Below are 13,906 nucleotides of genomic sequence, written 5' to 3' on the forward strand. Positions count from 1 at the left end.
TTCAACAACAACAAAAAAAGCAAGTCAATAGAAAACTCATGAGAACAAAACTAAAGCTGAAGCCCATACTTCTTTGTTACATGGTGAGTTGAAAGAATAGTATCAACATGTCACTGATGTAGATCTAGAAATCTATTATGATGTTGGTTAGGACACAATCTAAGAGAACTAAATTAGAGGAGTTATCAAGGCCAATGATGGGCTCTCTTCAAAATCTTAACTTATGGGATGCCTGGGTGGCTCAGGGCTTGATCCTGGGGTCCTGGGATTGGGTCCCACTTCAGGCTCTCTGAGGGGAGCGTGCTTCTCCCACTGCCTGTGACTGCCTCTGTGTGTCTCTCATGAATAAATAAATTTAAAAAAATTTAAAATCTTACCTCATAAAGCAAAATAATGGATTCATGGCCCAAGTAAAACAACAACAACAAAAAATTTCCTCAGTCATTCAAAAAAGAATTTCCCCATTGTTTTGAACCCTGAACCAACAGGCGAACAACTCTGCTTCTTCCAAATCTAACCAGTTTCCAACTTCACACAGTGGCCTTAATATCACCCTCCCCAGTATCTTCTTAATTTCCTCAGTTTGAGAGACTCCTAAGCTTTTTCTATGTTTTTTTTGCTACACCAAGCTAAATAAACCTAGCTTTGTGTTAACGATAGGCACGTGTCTAATATTGTGAGTTTCAAAGGATTTTCTTATAAACATCTACCCAGAGAAAATTACTATTAATGTATAAGTAGTTTTTCTATTTCAGACATGGTTGGCTTGGTGGTTTGACATGGTTCTGATCATATTATATGTCTTGCATTTTTGAAAAATAGTATTTTAGAAATTTTAGCTAAACATTTTCATTGGAGATAAAAACACTCCATAGTATTATATTGGTAGGATACATGCCAAAGCTTAACCATTTCATTTCCTGATCACTAGCCATTTAAATGCTTTCCAATTTTTCTATTACAAACATCTGTTGTAAATAATATTTTGCATAAAGAATTTCCTACGGATTAAAGTATTTCCTCAGGATAAATGTAATGACAACTGAATTGTAGAGTATGAGCATTTGGGGGCTCTTGCCACATAAAGCTTGTTTTTCAAGAGTTTTATCCATGAACTCATACCTGTCACTGGTCTCTCATTCTGTTTGCTTCTAGAATTATCAAACTTCGATAGAAAAGCAAATGAAGTCATAAAACACTTGCTGGAAATGCAGGAAATACCAAATATTAAGAATAATTACCATAGACACAAATACTCAGATGGTAGATTTTGCATATAGACAGGCAAAAACAGGCATCTAAGATTTAAAAGGATTTTCTGCCTGAAAAGGTACTTTTAAAAATTGTCGATGTGGAAAAAAAAGCCGTTTTTTTTTTTTTTTTGTAAGACACCAAAGTGGGAAGAACCACACAAGTGAACATGAATGAACTATTTCATAGACCACTTTTTGAGTATGAACACTGAAAAAAGGTAAGCTGTTTTTGTAAGGTAATATCCGAGACTATCCTTAAACAGCACGTTATTACCGTGGTCTAGAGCTTGGGGACAGTTAGGTAGGCCTCGGGCCCCGTCCGCTCTGGCCCCGGACTCCCTTGCTTCGTCAGTGTTCTTCAGGCCAACCTGGAAACCGGAGCTGTGGCTCAGAGAACGAAGCTAGGTGAGTAATGCAAGGACACTTTGGATTTCTTTATCCCAAAATTCAACTAAGCCTCCACATTCTGGGCCCACTGCAAAAAAGTTTGAAAAGGATGATCAGAATTTAGTCCCCATCATCCACCTTTGCGACTAAAACTGATAACCGTGAGCTTTGCTTCGACACCCACACATCATCGAATTCCAAAACCTCCTCCACCCACACCCTCGTTCCTGCCCTTCCCTATAAAACAGAACCTAACCCGCCCACAGCTCTGCAAAGCTGCAGCTGACGTCAGCGTGGCAAGACGCATGCGCCATACTTCGGAGTCCTTTTCCGCTCTTTTCCACCGAAGCCGAGACAGTCTCAGGAGCGACGAGAACTACAACTCCCAGCTTCCCGCGCGGCGCGAGGGAGGCGGGCCCAGACTGCGCGACAGAGGCTCGGGGGTGGAGCGGGCCACAGCAGGTCGCTCCGCCTTTTGACGCGGTTTCGCACCTCTTTCCGCCCGCGGCCTCGGCGGCGTCGGCGGCGTCGGCGCTCACGCAGGGGCGGGTCACGGCGGCGCGAAGCGGTGCTGGGCGGGAAGGCAAGTCGTGGCGGCGGCGGCGGCGGCGGCGGGCGCAGCAGCGACGGCGGCGGCGGCGGGGCCCGCAGGAGCGGCGGTGCTGTCAGTTAGGCCGTCGGAGAAATGGGAGACCCGGGGTCGGAGGTGAGTGGTCGGGCGTCGGGCCGCGGCATGGCATGGCGAGCCGAGCCGAGCCGGGAAGGGAAGGGCTTTGTGTTTGGCGGAGCGTGAGGCCTGGTGCGCGGCGGCAGCCCCGCGGCGGGGCGAGAGGCTCGGCGGCTCGGGCCGAGCCCAGCGGGCGGGCCCGGTGCGGGTGTGAAGGAGGACCCGGCGGCAACAATGGCCGCCCGGCGGCCCCCGGCTCCCTGCGCCGGCCCCGGAGCTCCCCGTGGCAGCTGCCCCGGCCGCGAGAGCGACATTTTGAGACAGGCTCGCCCCTGGGCGGGGAGCGTGCATCCCTCCTCCTCGAGGAGACGGGGGGATGCGCGGGGGCCGGTGCCTGTGGCTCCACGTCTGCAGAGGCATCCCCCGCCTCCATCGGCTCTGCGTGCGCTCGGCTCCACTCGCTTTCCTCGAGAGCTTGCTGCTAGAGCGCTCCCCGTTTTCGTTCCTTCGGGGACAGTCTCTTCCTCCGAGGCTGTGGCTGCATAGCTAAGCGTGTCCTGGCTTGTTTTTATAGATGATAGAATCTGTCCCTCCAGCTGGGCCCGAGGCGTCTGAGGCAACGACGGATGAAAACGAAGATGACATTCAGTTTGTTAGCGTAAGTAGCAACGATATTCGGGTTTTCCTCGGAATCCCGAGACCGTGCGTTTAGGTAAGCCCGTTATGTGAGGATACCTCACCTGCGCGTTCTCCATTGAGCCGCCGTGTATGAAGGTCTGGTAGGTGCACCAGACACTTGGGGGCTTGGCGTAGGGTTAGGAAATTGACCAGAGGAGGTCTCTGAGCACCTGCACTGGACACCGCAAAGACTGTTCGAAAAAACATGCCTCACATTTAATCATGCTTCCTGTGCCTTCTTAGCGCCATTTTATGCTTAACCTACGCAAAGTTCCGGTCTCTCAAGAGTGTCCTCTAAGAGATGACCTGCAGGTTCGAGGGAAGGGGCCGCTAACAGATGAGGAAGGAGGTAGAAAACAAGAAGGGTTGCAGGAACTCAAAATCTGAGCGTTCTCTAGTTTCATGACATGAAGGCAAATAGCTTGAAGACTTCACCCACCTCTGACATCATCATGTTACATCATAGTGCAAGAGTAGATATTCATAATGAAGATCCCTGCATTACCAGGAACACACGGTTTTCATAGTTTCTTCCTTTTGGAACAGTGGTCTATAAGCATTGTAAGTGTAAATGTGCAGGTTCCTGGGGTTCACTCCACACCTGTGGAATCAGAATTTGAAGGCAGGACCCAGGAATCTTCACTTTGAAACAAATAAAAGGACACATGACTCTCTGAACCATGCTTTTGTAAAGCCTTGATTTGGGGGAAATGGGGCCCTGATGTATTTTGGGATGGTCTTCACCCCAAACTGTAAAATTTTGCGAAGACTCTATTTAAAGTGGTATCTTAGTTAGCTAAAAACTTCTCCAAAGCAGTGATTAGTTGAAGTTTGCTGTTAAACGTGTATAATTTTTCTTTAATAGATTGTCAGATGTGTATTTGTTTTTATTGATTTGGGGCATTTTGTAAAGCTGGTTATTAGATGATATCCTCTACATACCCCAGTATTAGGGCTACTGTGGTGATCCATTGTTACGTTGTGTTTAATGGGTTTATTTAGGAGTCTTTAACAGATTTTTTTTTTTTTTGTCCTCACCATTGCCAGTGCATATTATGCTTTGTCCTTTTATTTAATTCCAATATAGTTAATGTACACTGTTAAATTAGCTTCAGGTGTTCTCTGTCCTCATTTTAAACTTAACAAGGGTTTTGGGGATGGGAATGAATTGAATTGTGTCCTGCCCCTTCATGTGAACTAAAGTATGTTGGTAATGGATTTCCATGCTCCTTAGGACAAATATTTCAGGTTGTTTCTGAATATTGATATATTTGGAGAATATTTATCTTGATATTTTGTTCAAATAAAGGGGTGACATACTTTATAGACTATGGGCCTTGCTTTGAGAATCACAAATGGAATTATTAAAAAGATTTTAAAACATTTTTTTTGGTACTTGTGGAATGAAAAATTGTATAACTTACGATTAACAAGCTTAAGGTATTAAGTTGAAGTTGAAAATATTCAATAATTTTTAAATCTTAATTTAAATTTTAAATGTAGAGAATATATCTTTGCATGAAGAATAAAAATATGCAATCAATCTATTGTATATTCATTCACTTTGATTCAATATCTTATACTTATCCCTAGGGGTTGATGAATAAAGGTTCAAAGTTCTGATAGTGCCAAATGGAGAATTATATGTAATAAGTGCAATTACAATACGAAAAGAAACCTATTAAAAACATTTCTTCTGTATTTTTAGTGATAACACTTAAATGATAATAAATGATACCTTTATTCTATTTTAAAATAAATTCCGAGACAGAGCCTTCTACTTCTCTTTGTAAACTAATCGTATATTTGATTCCTTCAGGTAATGCTTATCCAGTAAAAATAACAAATTGTTCTCTGCTTAAGATTTCTTCAGATACAAAAACGGCATTATGGTGTCACTTCTTGATTTACTCTGAATTTCTTAGTTCACTCTCATTAATCTAATTTTCTCAACTTTAATCCACATGGTGGCATAGCAGTCTTTCTGTGGTTTGCAAATTAAAGAGTCTAGAACCAAACAATGCTGAAGGAAAGGAATGATAAGGATGTGGAGGTGCAAAAATTAGTTCTTTCGTTTAAATTTTGTTGATGGGCAGCCCTGGTGGTGGTGCAGCGGTTTAGCGTGGCCTGCAGCCTAGGGTGTGATCCTGGAGACCCGTGATTGAGTCCCGCTTTGGGCTTCCTGTATGGAGCCTGCTTCTCCTGCCTGTGTCTCTGCCCCTCTCTCCCTTTCTCTATGAATAAATAAAATCTTAAAAAAAAATTTTTTTTGTTGAAATGTACATACAGAGAACTGGACTATTTATAAGTGTACTGTTTGATTTTGCAAAGTCAATGCCTTTATGATCTCAAATGACAGTATTGCCATAAAAACTTTTTAAAGATTTTGCTCTCATTTTTTGTTTAGTTTAGAAATAGAAGTGTGACTTCACCTGCCCCCCCACCCCACAATTGGAAAGGAAAAACCTTTGAAACCTATCAAAACTTTCATAAGCTAAGATGGCAGAAAGTGAAAAGCAATTAATTTATATTGCTTTTATAATTTATATTATAAAAATTCAGATTTATGTATTATTTTTTAAAATTTATATTATTAAAGCAATTAATTTTTTAGCATTTCCAAACCAAAAAAAATATTAATAGAAGTGTATTAAAAGGGGGCTTTTTTTATACCTTAGGACACATCTTCATAATAGATGAATAAAATAAAGTAAGGTACAGATGCTTTCAGACAATTCAAAGCTATAGCAGTGAGATGATGAGTTTAAATTCCCAGGGAAAGATCTTGGCAGTGCTATTGTTGCTACTTTGGGTGCATGCTGCTTCTATAATGGCTTGCAGCAAAAGAAACACTGTACAGTAGCTTGGCTTTTTATATCTTTTTTTTAATAAGCAAAAATTCTTTTCAGATTTCCTCCAGTTAGTGAAAATGAGTACTAATGTAGGTCTTTTGTTAAAGTAGTGTTAACACAAGCTTTCAAAGAGTGAGAATACCATGATGCCTTATTCGGCCACCATCTTTCTGTCTGTCTTTGAAACTGCAGATATTTTAATTTACCTCCAGAAAACTAGTTTAGCTAAGAACTGATGACATTTTCGCAATGCTACTTTAGATATAAAGATATAAAAACTGCTGACGTAACCTACTGCAATTTTGGTAATAGCACATGAGACAGAGACTTCAGCCAAGATTTTGGTACAATGTGAAATCACTGAACGTGTAGAAATAGTGAAGAAGATCAAGGTGTAATTTTCTAAGTAACTTCCAAAGCACTTAGGTCAAGTGATAATACTTTAACTATAGTAGAAAGGGGTCATGGGCAAAAATATCAGGTTATCTTTTGGCTGCATGACTTTGGCCTATAATTAGATGAGTAAATAAATACAAATTATGTTGGAGTTCGTGATATGCAAAGTCATTAAGTAAATACTCTGGAACTACAAAGATTAACTGGAAATATGTCCTACCTGTAAGTATCTGTATTTTAGTATGGAAGATAAGATGGGTGATGAGAACTGTGTAAATAGTTTTAGTGGAAAGTAGTTGTTTTATAAAAAGTACATGGTGCTATTAAAAGAAAGCAGACTTTTTTGCATAGGTAACTTTTAGTATTTGTATTTAAAAGAGAATTATGAGGGGTACCTGGGTGGTTCAGTGGTTGAGCAATCTGCCTTTGACTGAGATTGTGATCCCGGGGTCCTGGGATTGAGTCCCGCATCAGGGTCCTTGCAAGTAGCCTGCTTCTCCCTTTGCCTATGTCTCTGCCTCTCTCTGTGTGTCTCTCATGAATAAATAAAATCTTTTAAAAATTAAAAGAAATGAAAGAATTTTGAAAAAAAAAAAAAAAAGGGCATCAAAGGGCGCCTTGGTGGCTCAGTTGGTTAAGTGTCTGCCATTGGGTCAGGTCATGATCCCAGGGTCTTGGGATCCAGCCTGCTTCTCCCTTTCCTTCTGCCTTCCTCTCACCCTACTTGTGTTCACTCTCTCTGTCAAATAAATATAAAAATCCTAAAAAAAAAAAAAAAAGGCATCAAAATGGGAAAGCAGAGAGGATTATATGTAGTTCTGGAGGATAAAAATTTTTAGGTAGGAGGGGAAACGATGGGTCAGATAGTGTAGATTTTGAATTATGCACTAAATTTAGACTTAAAGTAGGCATTTGGGAACTATTTGAAATTTTTGCTGGACAGGAATGCAGAAATAAACTATATCCCTAACTTCTCTATATGGAAATGTATCCCCAAAGCACATGCATCATTTAAAGTTTTAGATTAGATTTGTGCATCTATGCTCAAATCCATATTCGTTTTAGACTGGTGTAAGCTACATTTCTTTTAGACCATAACTTATTATTTTCCACTTAAACTTGACCCTTGAGCAACACGAGTTTGAACTGTTGTGTCCACTTGTATACAGATACTGTAAATATTTTCGTTATGATTTCCATAGTATTTTGTTTAGCTTTATTATAAGAATACAGTATACAATACATCCAATGTACAAAATAGTGTTGCCTATTAATGTTATTGGTAAGTCTTCTAGTTAATAGTAGGCTTTTAGTAGTTCCATTTTTGGGGAGTCAAAAGTTATATGTAGATTTTCAGTTCTGTGTGGTGGGTGGGAAGGTCAGCACCCATAATCCTCATGTTCTTCAAAGGTCAACAGAAGTAGGTAATTGGTATCTGGCTTTGTATGAGAATAATTTTTCTGATAACCAGAATGAAAGCTTTTTGTGTCATTAAAAAAATTTTTTTTAAACTTAGACTATTAATTCAGCTGTGTTCCTTTTTTTTTTTTTTTTTAAGATTTTATTTATTCATAAGAGATATACAGAGAGAGAGGCCAAGACACAGGTAGAGGGAGAAGCAGGCTCCATGAAGAGAGCCTGACGTGGGACTTGATCCCCGGTCTCCAGGATCATGCCCTGGTCCTAAGGCAGGTGCTAAACCCCTGAGCCACCCAGGCGTCCCTCAGCTGTGTTCCTACACTATTTTGCTTTTATCAGTACTCCTGGCTCTAATTGTGTGGCCTTGGGGAGTAGAATCCTTTGATTTTGTTATGTACAAAAGGGATGTGAATGATGATTTACTGATTGGTGGATGGAGCAAATTCAAATAAAATACCTTTGATTGGAGGACTACATTGATTTATACCTGTTAAGAACATAAGCAGTCATTATAAACATTTTAAGAAATCATGTTTCTTGGGATGCCTGGGTAGCTCACTGGTTGAGCATATGCCTTTGGCTCAGGGTGTGATCCCGGGGTCCCAGAATCGAGTCCCATATCAGGTTCCTTGCGTGGAGCCTGCTTCTCCTGTCTCTCTTTCTGCCTCTCTCTGTGTCTCTCATGAAAAAGTAAATAAAATCTTAAAAAAAATTATGTTTCTTGATATTTATATAATACGCATTTTGGGATTTTTTTTTTTTTGGTTAGTGGTATGAGTTTTTCAGAGTTGGCGAACAATAGCAGGAAGTCTTTTTTTTCTCTTATTGAAGGAATACAAAGTATCTTAAAAACGTAGGCAATAAAGCATTGACTTAAAAATAGTGTGTAAGGGGGCACGTGAGTGGCTCAGTAGGTTGTGTCTGCCTTTGGCTCAGGTCATGAACCCTGGGGTCCTGACATCTAGCCCTGTGTTGGACTCCCTGCTTAGTGGAGAGTCTGCGTCTCTCTCTTCCTCTGCTGCTCTCCCTGCTCTTTCTCTCTCTCTAATAAATCAATAAAATCTTTAAAAAATAAAACCAATAGTGTATAAGAGTGCCTGGCTGGTTCAGTCAGTAGAGCATGCAACTCTTGATCTTGGGGTTGTGAATTTGAGCCCCACAGTGGATGTAGGGATTACTTAAAAATAAAATCCTAAAAAAATAGTAGTATGTATGCTTTGAACGTAACCTCAGAATTACAATGACGACACAGGCAGTTACATATTTAGAGAACCAGGTGTACTTTATTTAGTTTTGTCATTTGTTAAATAATAATTCACTATTTTGAACCCTGGGTGGCGCAGCGGTTTAGCGCCTGCCTTTGACCCAGGGCGCGATCCTGGAGACCCAGGATCGAGTTCCACGTCGGGCTCCCGGTGCGTGGAGCCTGCTTCTCCCTCTGCCTGTGTCTCTGCCTCTCTCTCTCTCTGTGACTATCATAAATTAAAAAAAACAACAACCAAAAACTATTTAAAAAAAATAATTCACTATTTTACCTTGTAAAGTAATTGAGGATTAAATGAAATAATGCATATGAAGTCTTCAGCACAGTGCCTGTGTAGGCTCAATGACCTACGTTACTGGTTAGTAGTAAAATAAATGGAATACTAAAATGTTTTGATTCTTTAAGTTCATTATGGTGGAATTTTTTTCAATATCCAGTGTGAAAATTAGCTAAAGTGTAGAGTGTTTGCTTATAAATATTTTCCTTTGGGATACTTATCATTTTTTTTTTTTTTTAATTCAGCCTCTGCCTCTTTGGTGGTCTCAAATAGGTATCATCTTCTACCACTCTCACTTAAAACCTCACAATTATTTGTGGAGTGATTGAATAAGTACTTTCAAGGACTTGCTTTTTCTCATTTTTGGATTTTTTTTTTATTCCTTTGATTAGTGTGAATCATATGAAGTTACTGTCCTTTGGCAGTTCAGAAACGGTTAGATATTAATCTAATGGTTCGCCTCAGTAGTAAATTTCTTTCTTTTCTCTTTCTCTCTCTTCCTTCCTTCCTTCCTTCCTTCCTTCCTTCCTTCCTTCCTTCCTTCCTTCCTTCCTTCCTTCAAGATTTGTTTATTCATTCAGAGAGAGAGAGAGAGGCAGAGACACAGGCAGAGGGAGAAGCAGGCTCCATGCAGGAAGCCGGACGTGAGACTCGATCCCCGGTCTCGATCCCCGGTCTCGAGGATCACACCCTCGGCTGCAGGCGGGCTAAACTGCTGCGCCACTAGGGCTGCCCTCAGTAGTAAATTTCTAATAATCATCTCTCATCATTCCCTTCTCCTGTCCTTTCTATTTCTGCAACTATTTTTAAATCCCATCTGTGACCATTTTCCTTATTCTGATTTTTTGGTTTTGAAGTGTCTTGTTTTTTTTTTTTTCCTCCATTCTTTTTGTTTTGTACTGTTACCCTCTTTCTTTTTTGTTACCCTCTTTCATCTCCCTTTTTTTCCTACCTGTTTATGGAAGCTCTGTCCACCCCTACTACCTCTATATTTCTGATTACCCGGAGACTTTCTTGGTGTGCTGTTTCTGTGGACATGTAATAACAATAATGTACATTTCTTCAAGAGATGAAACTTACGGTGATTATATGAACAGGAGAAGCTATCATATTTTTATTTCTTCTTTTTTGGGTTGCACGATTGATACTGACATAGCAGTGGTAGATTTTAGTCTTAAGGTAGAAGATTCATCTCTGTGGACCGTAATTGGAGAATATTCTGTCCCTCTTTTCCTCTTTTTTAAACTTCCATTTTTACAGCTCCAGCAAAAATCTTAATTATTACATGATCTCCACCCAGAAGTTCTGCTCTCAGGTTTTATCTTAGTGGCTAGATAAAACCTATTTGAAAGGATAGCAGTTTACTGCCTGGGGAGAAGTTGTAGCCTAAGGGAGAGGAAACAAGTTACTTTGAGACTGGATGCCTCTTCTCAGGAAGAGGATCTTTAACTAGATCTTAGCTTCTGTCTCCCCGACTTTAGTCTTTTTCTTTTTTTTAAGTCTCCCGACTTTAGTCTTTCCAACTGATCATATCACTGGTTTGCCAGCAGTCAGCTTTCTGCACCCTAAGAAATCTTTCCCTCAGCTGAATTCGCCTCCAGTGTCTCTTATTCTTGTACTCAACATACTAGATTTTTAAAAATAATACTCTTCACTCATGGCCTTTACTGCCTTTTTCTTTTCAAGATTTTATTTTTAGGTAATCTCTACGCACAATGTGGAGCCTGAACTTACAACACCAAGATAAAGTTGCATGCTCTGCCAATTCAGGCAGCCAGGTGCCCCTACTGCTTCATTTTCTACTTAATATTTTAGAGCCTGGCTTCTTTATGCTCACTGCTTTCTTGAAGTAGCTCTCAGGCATTTAAAAAATCTTGTCAAATTCAGTGACAGTTTTTTTGGTTGTCAGCATTTTGGGCCACATTTAGCATTGACAACCTTTTTTTTTTTTTTTTTTTTTAAGATTTTATTTATTTGAGAGGGAGAGAGCAGAGTAAGAGAGAACACGAGCAGAAGGGGCAGAGAGAGAGAGAGAAGCAAGCTCCCCGCCCAGCAGGGAGCCCAACCTGGGGCTCAGTCCCAGGACCCCAGGATAATGATCTGAGCTGAAGGCAAATGCTTAACCGACTGAGCCACCCAGGTACTCCTAGCATTGACAACTTTTTGTTGAGGTTTTCTCTAACTTCTTTGAATTTATGCATTCCTGACTCTTCTTCCTTAGCCCCTGATTACCTACTTAGCTGTTCTTTCTGAGTCCTAAAATTCCAGCATTTCCTTGAGAACCTCCTTAAATCTCCTTTCTCCTCTTTGCTTTCTTTGTTGGCTCTATCACAGTTTCAGTCTGTCTTTTAGGGGAGCAACTCCCAAATCTGTATGTCTTAACTGTGTTCATATATCCAGATTATAGCCCTACATCTCCAGCTGTCTACCAGTTACCTTTGTGTACCACTGGTACATCAACCTGTTATATCTAAAAGAATGTTAGCTTCCTGTTTCTGTATTCCAGATTTATACTAATGGCATTAGTATCCTTCTAGATGCCCAAGCTTGAAACTTTAAGGATTTTTTTGATTCCTTGTTATTGTTGGGGTTTTGTTTTGTTTGGGGGGGACTTTTTTTATAGCCAATCTTTTTTTTTTTTTTTTTTTTTTTCATTATACCCATGTATTCTCTTGTAGGTGTACCACAATATTCTCTTTACCTTTATTTTAGTTTTGCATTATTGGAGTGATTAATTATCCTGCCTTCCCCACTTTCCATACTTGTCTGTATGATTAGTCTATTTAAAGCACAGCTCTCATGTTTTTCCTATCTTTGTGTTTATTGATTCCCTTTTGCCTATCAAATAAAATCTAGGCATTTAGGCCTAACATTCAAGGCCTGGTCTGTGATGCAGTCAGTATGGTTGGAAACAGGATGAAGAATCAGATTTGATATTTGACTATAGGAGTGGGACATAAAGCTGAGCTGTTAGTCAAAGAACTGCATATTTTTGAGGTTGGTTATCAGATAATTAATACTCATCCCACCTAAAATTCTTGGAGCACTCTTTATTAATACTCATTTCCTCAAAGAATCAATATTGCCCTAATAACTCTACCGAGGTATTGTTTTTTGTTTTTTGTTTTTTTTTTAAGATTTTATTTATTTGAGGGGAGAGAGAGCATAAGCAGGGAAGAAGAGCAGAGTGCAAGGCAGACTCCCCGCTGAGCAGGGAGCCCAATGCAGGACTTGATCCGAGGACTCTGGGATCAAGACCTGAGTCAAAGGCAGATGCTTAACTGACTGAGCCATCTAGGTGCCCTCTACTAAGGTTTAAACTCTTTCTTTTAGACTTTATCATTCTTATTCATGTACTCTGAATATTTTTCCCTATGTTTGTTCTGATTATTTTCTGTCACCCCAGAGGCTTCCTCTTTAGAGGAATTGGTGCCAGTCCAAACCAAAAAAAAAAAAAAAAAGATCGTTTTAAATGACTAGCTTAGTTTGAATAACTGTACATGATTTGTTAATTTGTTCAATTGTTTCATAGGAAGGACCATTAAGACCTGTTCTTGAATACATTGATCTGGTCAGCAGTGATGATGAAGAGCCTAGCACATCTCGTAGTGATGTAAGTACATTATATTTGATTTTCATTTCTTTCACTTCTGTCATGTAAAAGGCATTGCCTAAAGAGAGTTGTCAAGTCAGTGGTGGCTGTATTAGGAGCTGTAGTACTTTAGAGAATGGCTCATTTCTGTAGAATGAGCCACAAAAGGTGTCCCATGAGTCCTTGGCCCAGAATATCCTACTCCCAATTTTGTTTCTTTACTTTCAGTGAGGATGTGAAAGGATAACATGACACAGGAAAATTCTAAACCTTGAAGATGGTATCTGATAGAAGAAAAATGGAATAAAAACTGCAAGCTTTTTGGCTCCTTGTGCCCTTCTCCTTTCCTGTCTGTCCTCAGGTGCCATGTATAACTGAATCCTTTTCTTCCAGAACCATGTGGCCACAGAATGTTTATCTTGGAAGAAAGGATATGTGAAGATCCTTTAGGAAATGGAATGTGGAAAAGGGTTATATGTGGCATAGTACTTCAGTCATCACTCCTTTTAACCTCGTCTATCCCTCACATAGAGTTTTTTTTCCTCTTAACTGGCTTGGTTGTGGCTTTGACCCTTAAGCTGATATTTCCCTTATTCTGAAAATCAAACTAGCTGAGCCCTTTGTAGCAGTCTTGTCTTTGATTTGTCTTAGCCCAAATGTCTATTACTGGGCTGTTTTCTTGATGGGTTAGATAACTCTTGGCTCTTGTTCAAGGTGGCCAGAACACTTCTTTCTCCTTGACACAGGGGATTGAGACTTGGACTTGGAATAAGTATGCCTAGGTTTTAGTCTGAACTTTCACTCCTTAATAATTCTGTGACTTTGAATAAATTAAGCAGCTTTTAACTTTAGTTTATCAAATAAGAGTAATACCTACCTCACAGGGTTGTTGTGAGGACAAAATGAGTTAACAAATACATATGTAAGCTCCTTGGAAACTACAAACCATAAAGTAGGTCTATGCAACTGGGAAGTTTTGTTATTCATGGAGAGTGAATAGGAGAGCATTTTTAAAGGGGCTTAAAAATGACCCTGTAATAGGGACTTTTAGAAATATTTTTTGTTCTCAGTGGAACTTTCCCCGAAGTTCTCTGTGCCATTTTTTAACTTCTACTTGTTGA

At 40.0% G+C, this 13,906-nt stretch overlaps 1 protein-coding gene and 1 long non-coding RNA gene across 7 annotated transcripts in view; one reads left to right on the plus strand and one right to left on the minus strand.

Moving 5' to 3' along the window:
* The window catches only part of LOC125752223 (uncharacterized), a 39,023-nt gene extending 36,921 nt beyond the window's left edge, over window positions 1-2,102 (minus strand). Inside the window, exons 1-2 of one of the 2 annotated variants that reach the window (XR_007401198.1) lie at window positions 1,957-2,102; window positions 1,528-1,728 (exon numbers count right to left, since the gene is read on the minus strand). This is a non-coding gene — a long non-coding RNA (uncharacterized LOC125752223). Of the gene's footprint in view, window positions 1-1,527 lie in introns of both variants that reach the window. The other variant, XR_007401199.1, reaches the window with a different exon arrangement.
* Window positions 2,103-2,185: 83 nt separating this feature from the next.
* Window positions 2,186-13,906, plus strand: part of ZNF451 (zinc finger protein 451) — a 90,925-nt gene continuing 79,204 nt past the window's right edge. For 3 of the 5 annotated variants that reach the window (XM_025419122.3, XM_049092210.1, XM_035698081.2), the window contains exons 1-3: window positions 2,187-2,346; window positions 2,882-2,965; window positions 12,726-12,806. In XM_025419122.3, the coding sequence (XP_025274907.3) occupies window positions 2,326-2,346; window positions 2,882-2,965; window positions 12,726-12,806 (186 nt within the window). In that variant the 5' untranslated portion in view covers window positions 2,187-2,325. Of the gene's footprint in view, window positions 2,347-2,881; window positions 2,966-3,452; window positions 3,547-12,725; window positions 12,807-13,906 lie in introns of those variants that run through there. The other 2 variants (XR_007401197.1, XM_025419123.3) reach the window with 2 other exon arrangements.

Source organism: Canis lupus, chromosome 12, assembly GCF_003254725.2.
Source record: "Canis lupus dingo isolate Sandy chromosome 12, ASM325472v2, whole genome shotgun sequence".
In the NCBI taxonomy this organism is placed as follows: Eukaryota; Metazoa; Chordata; class Mammalia; order Carnivora; family Canidae; genus Canis; species Canis lupus.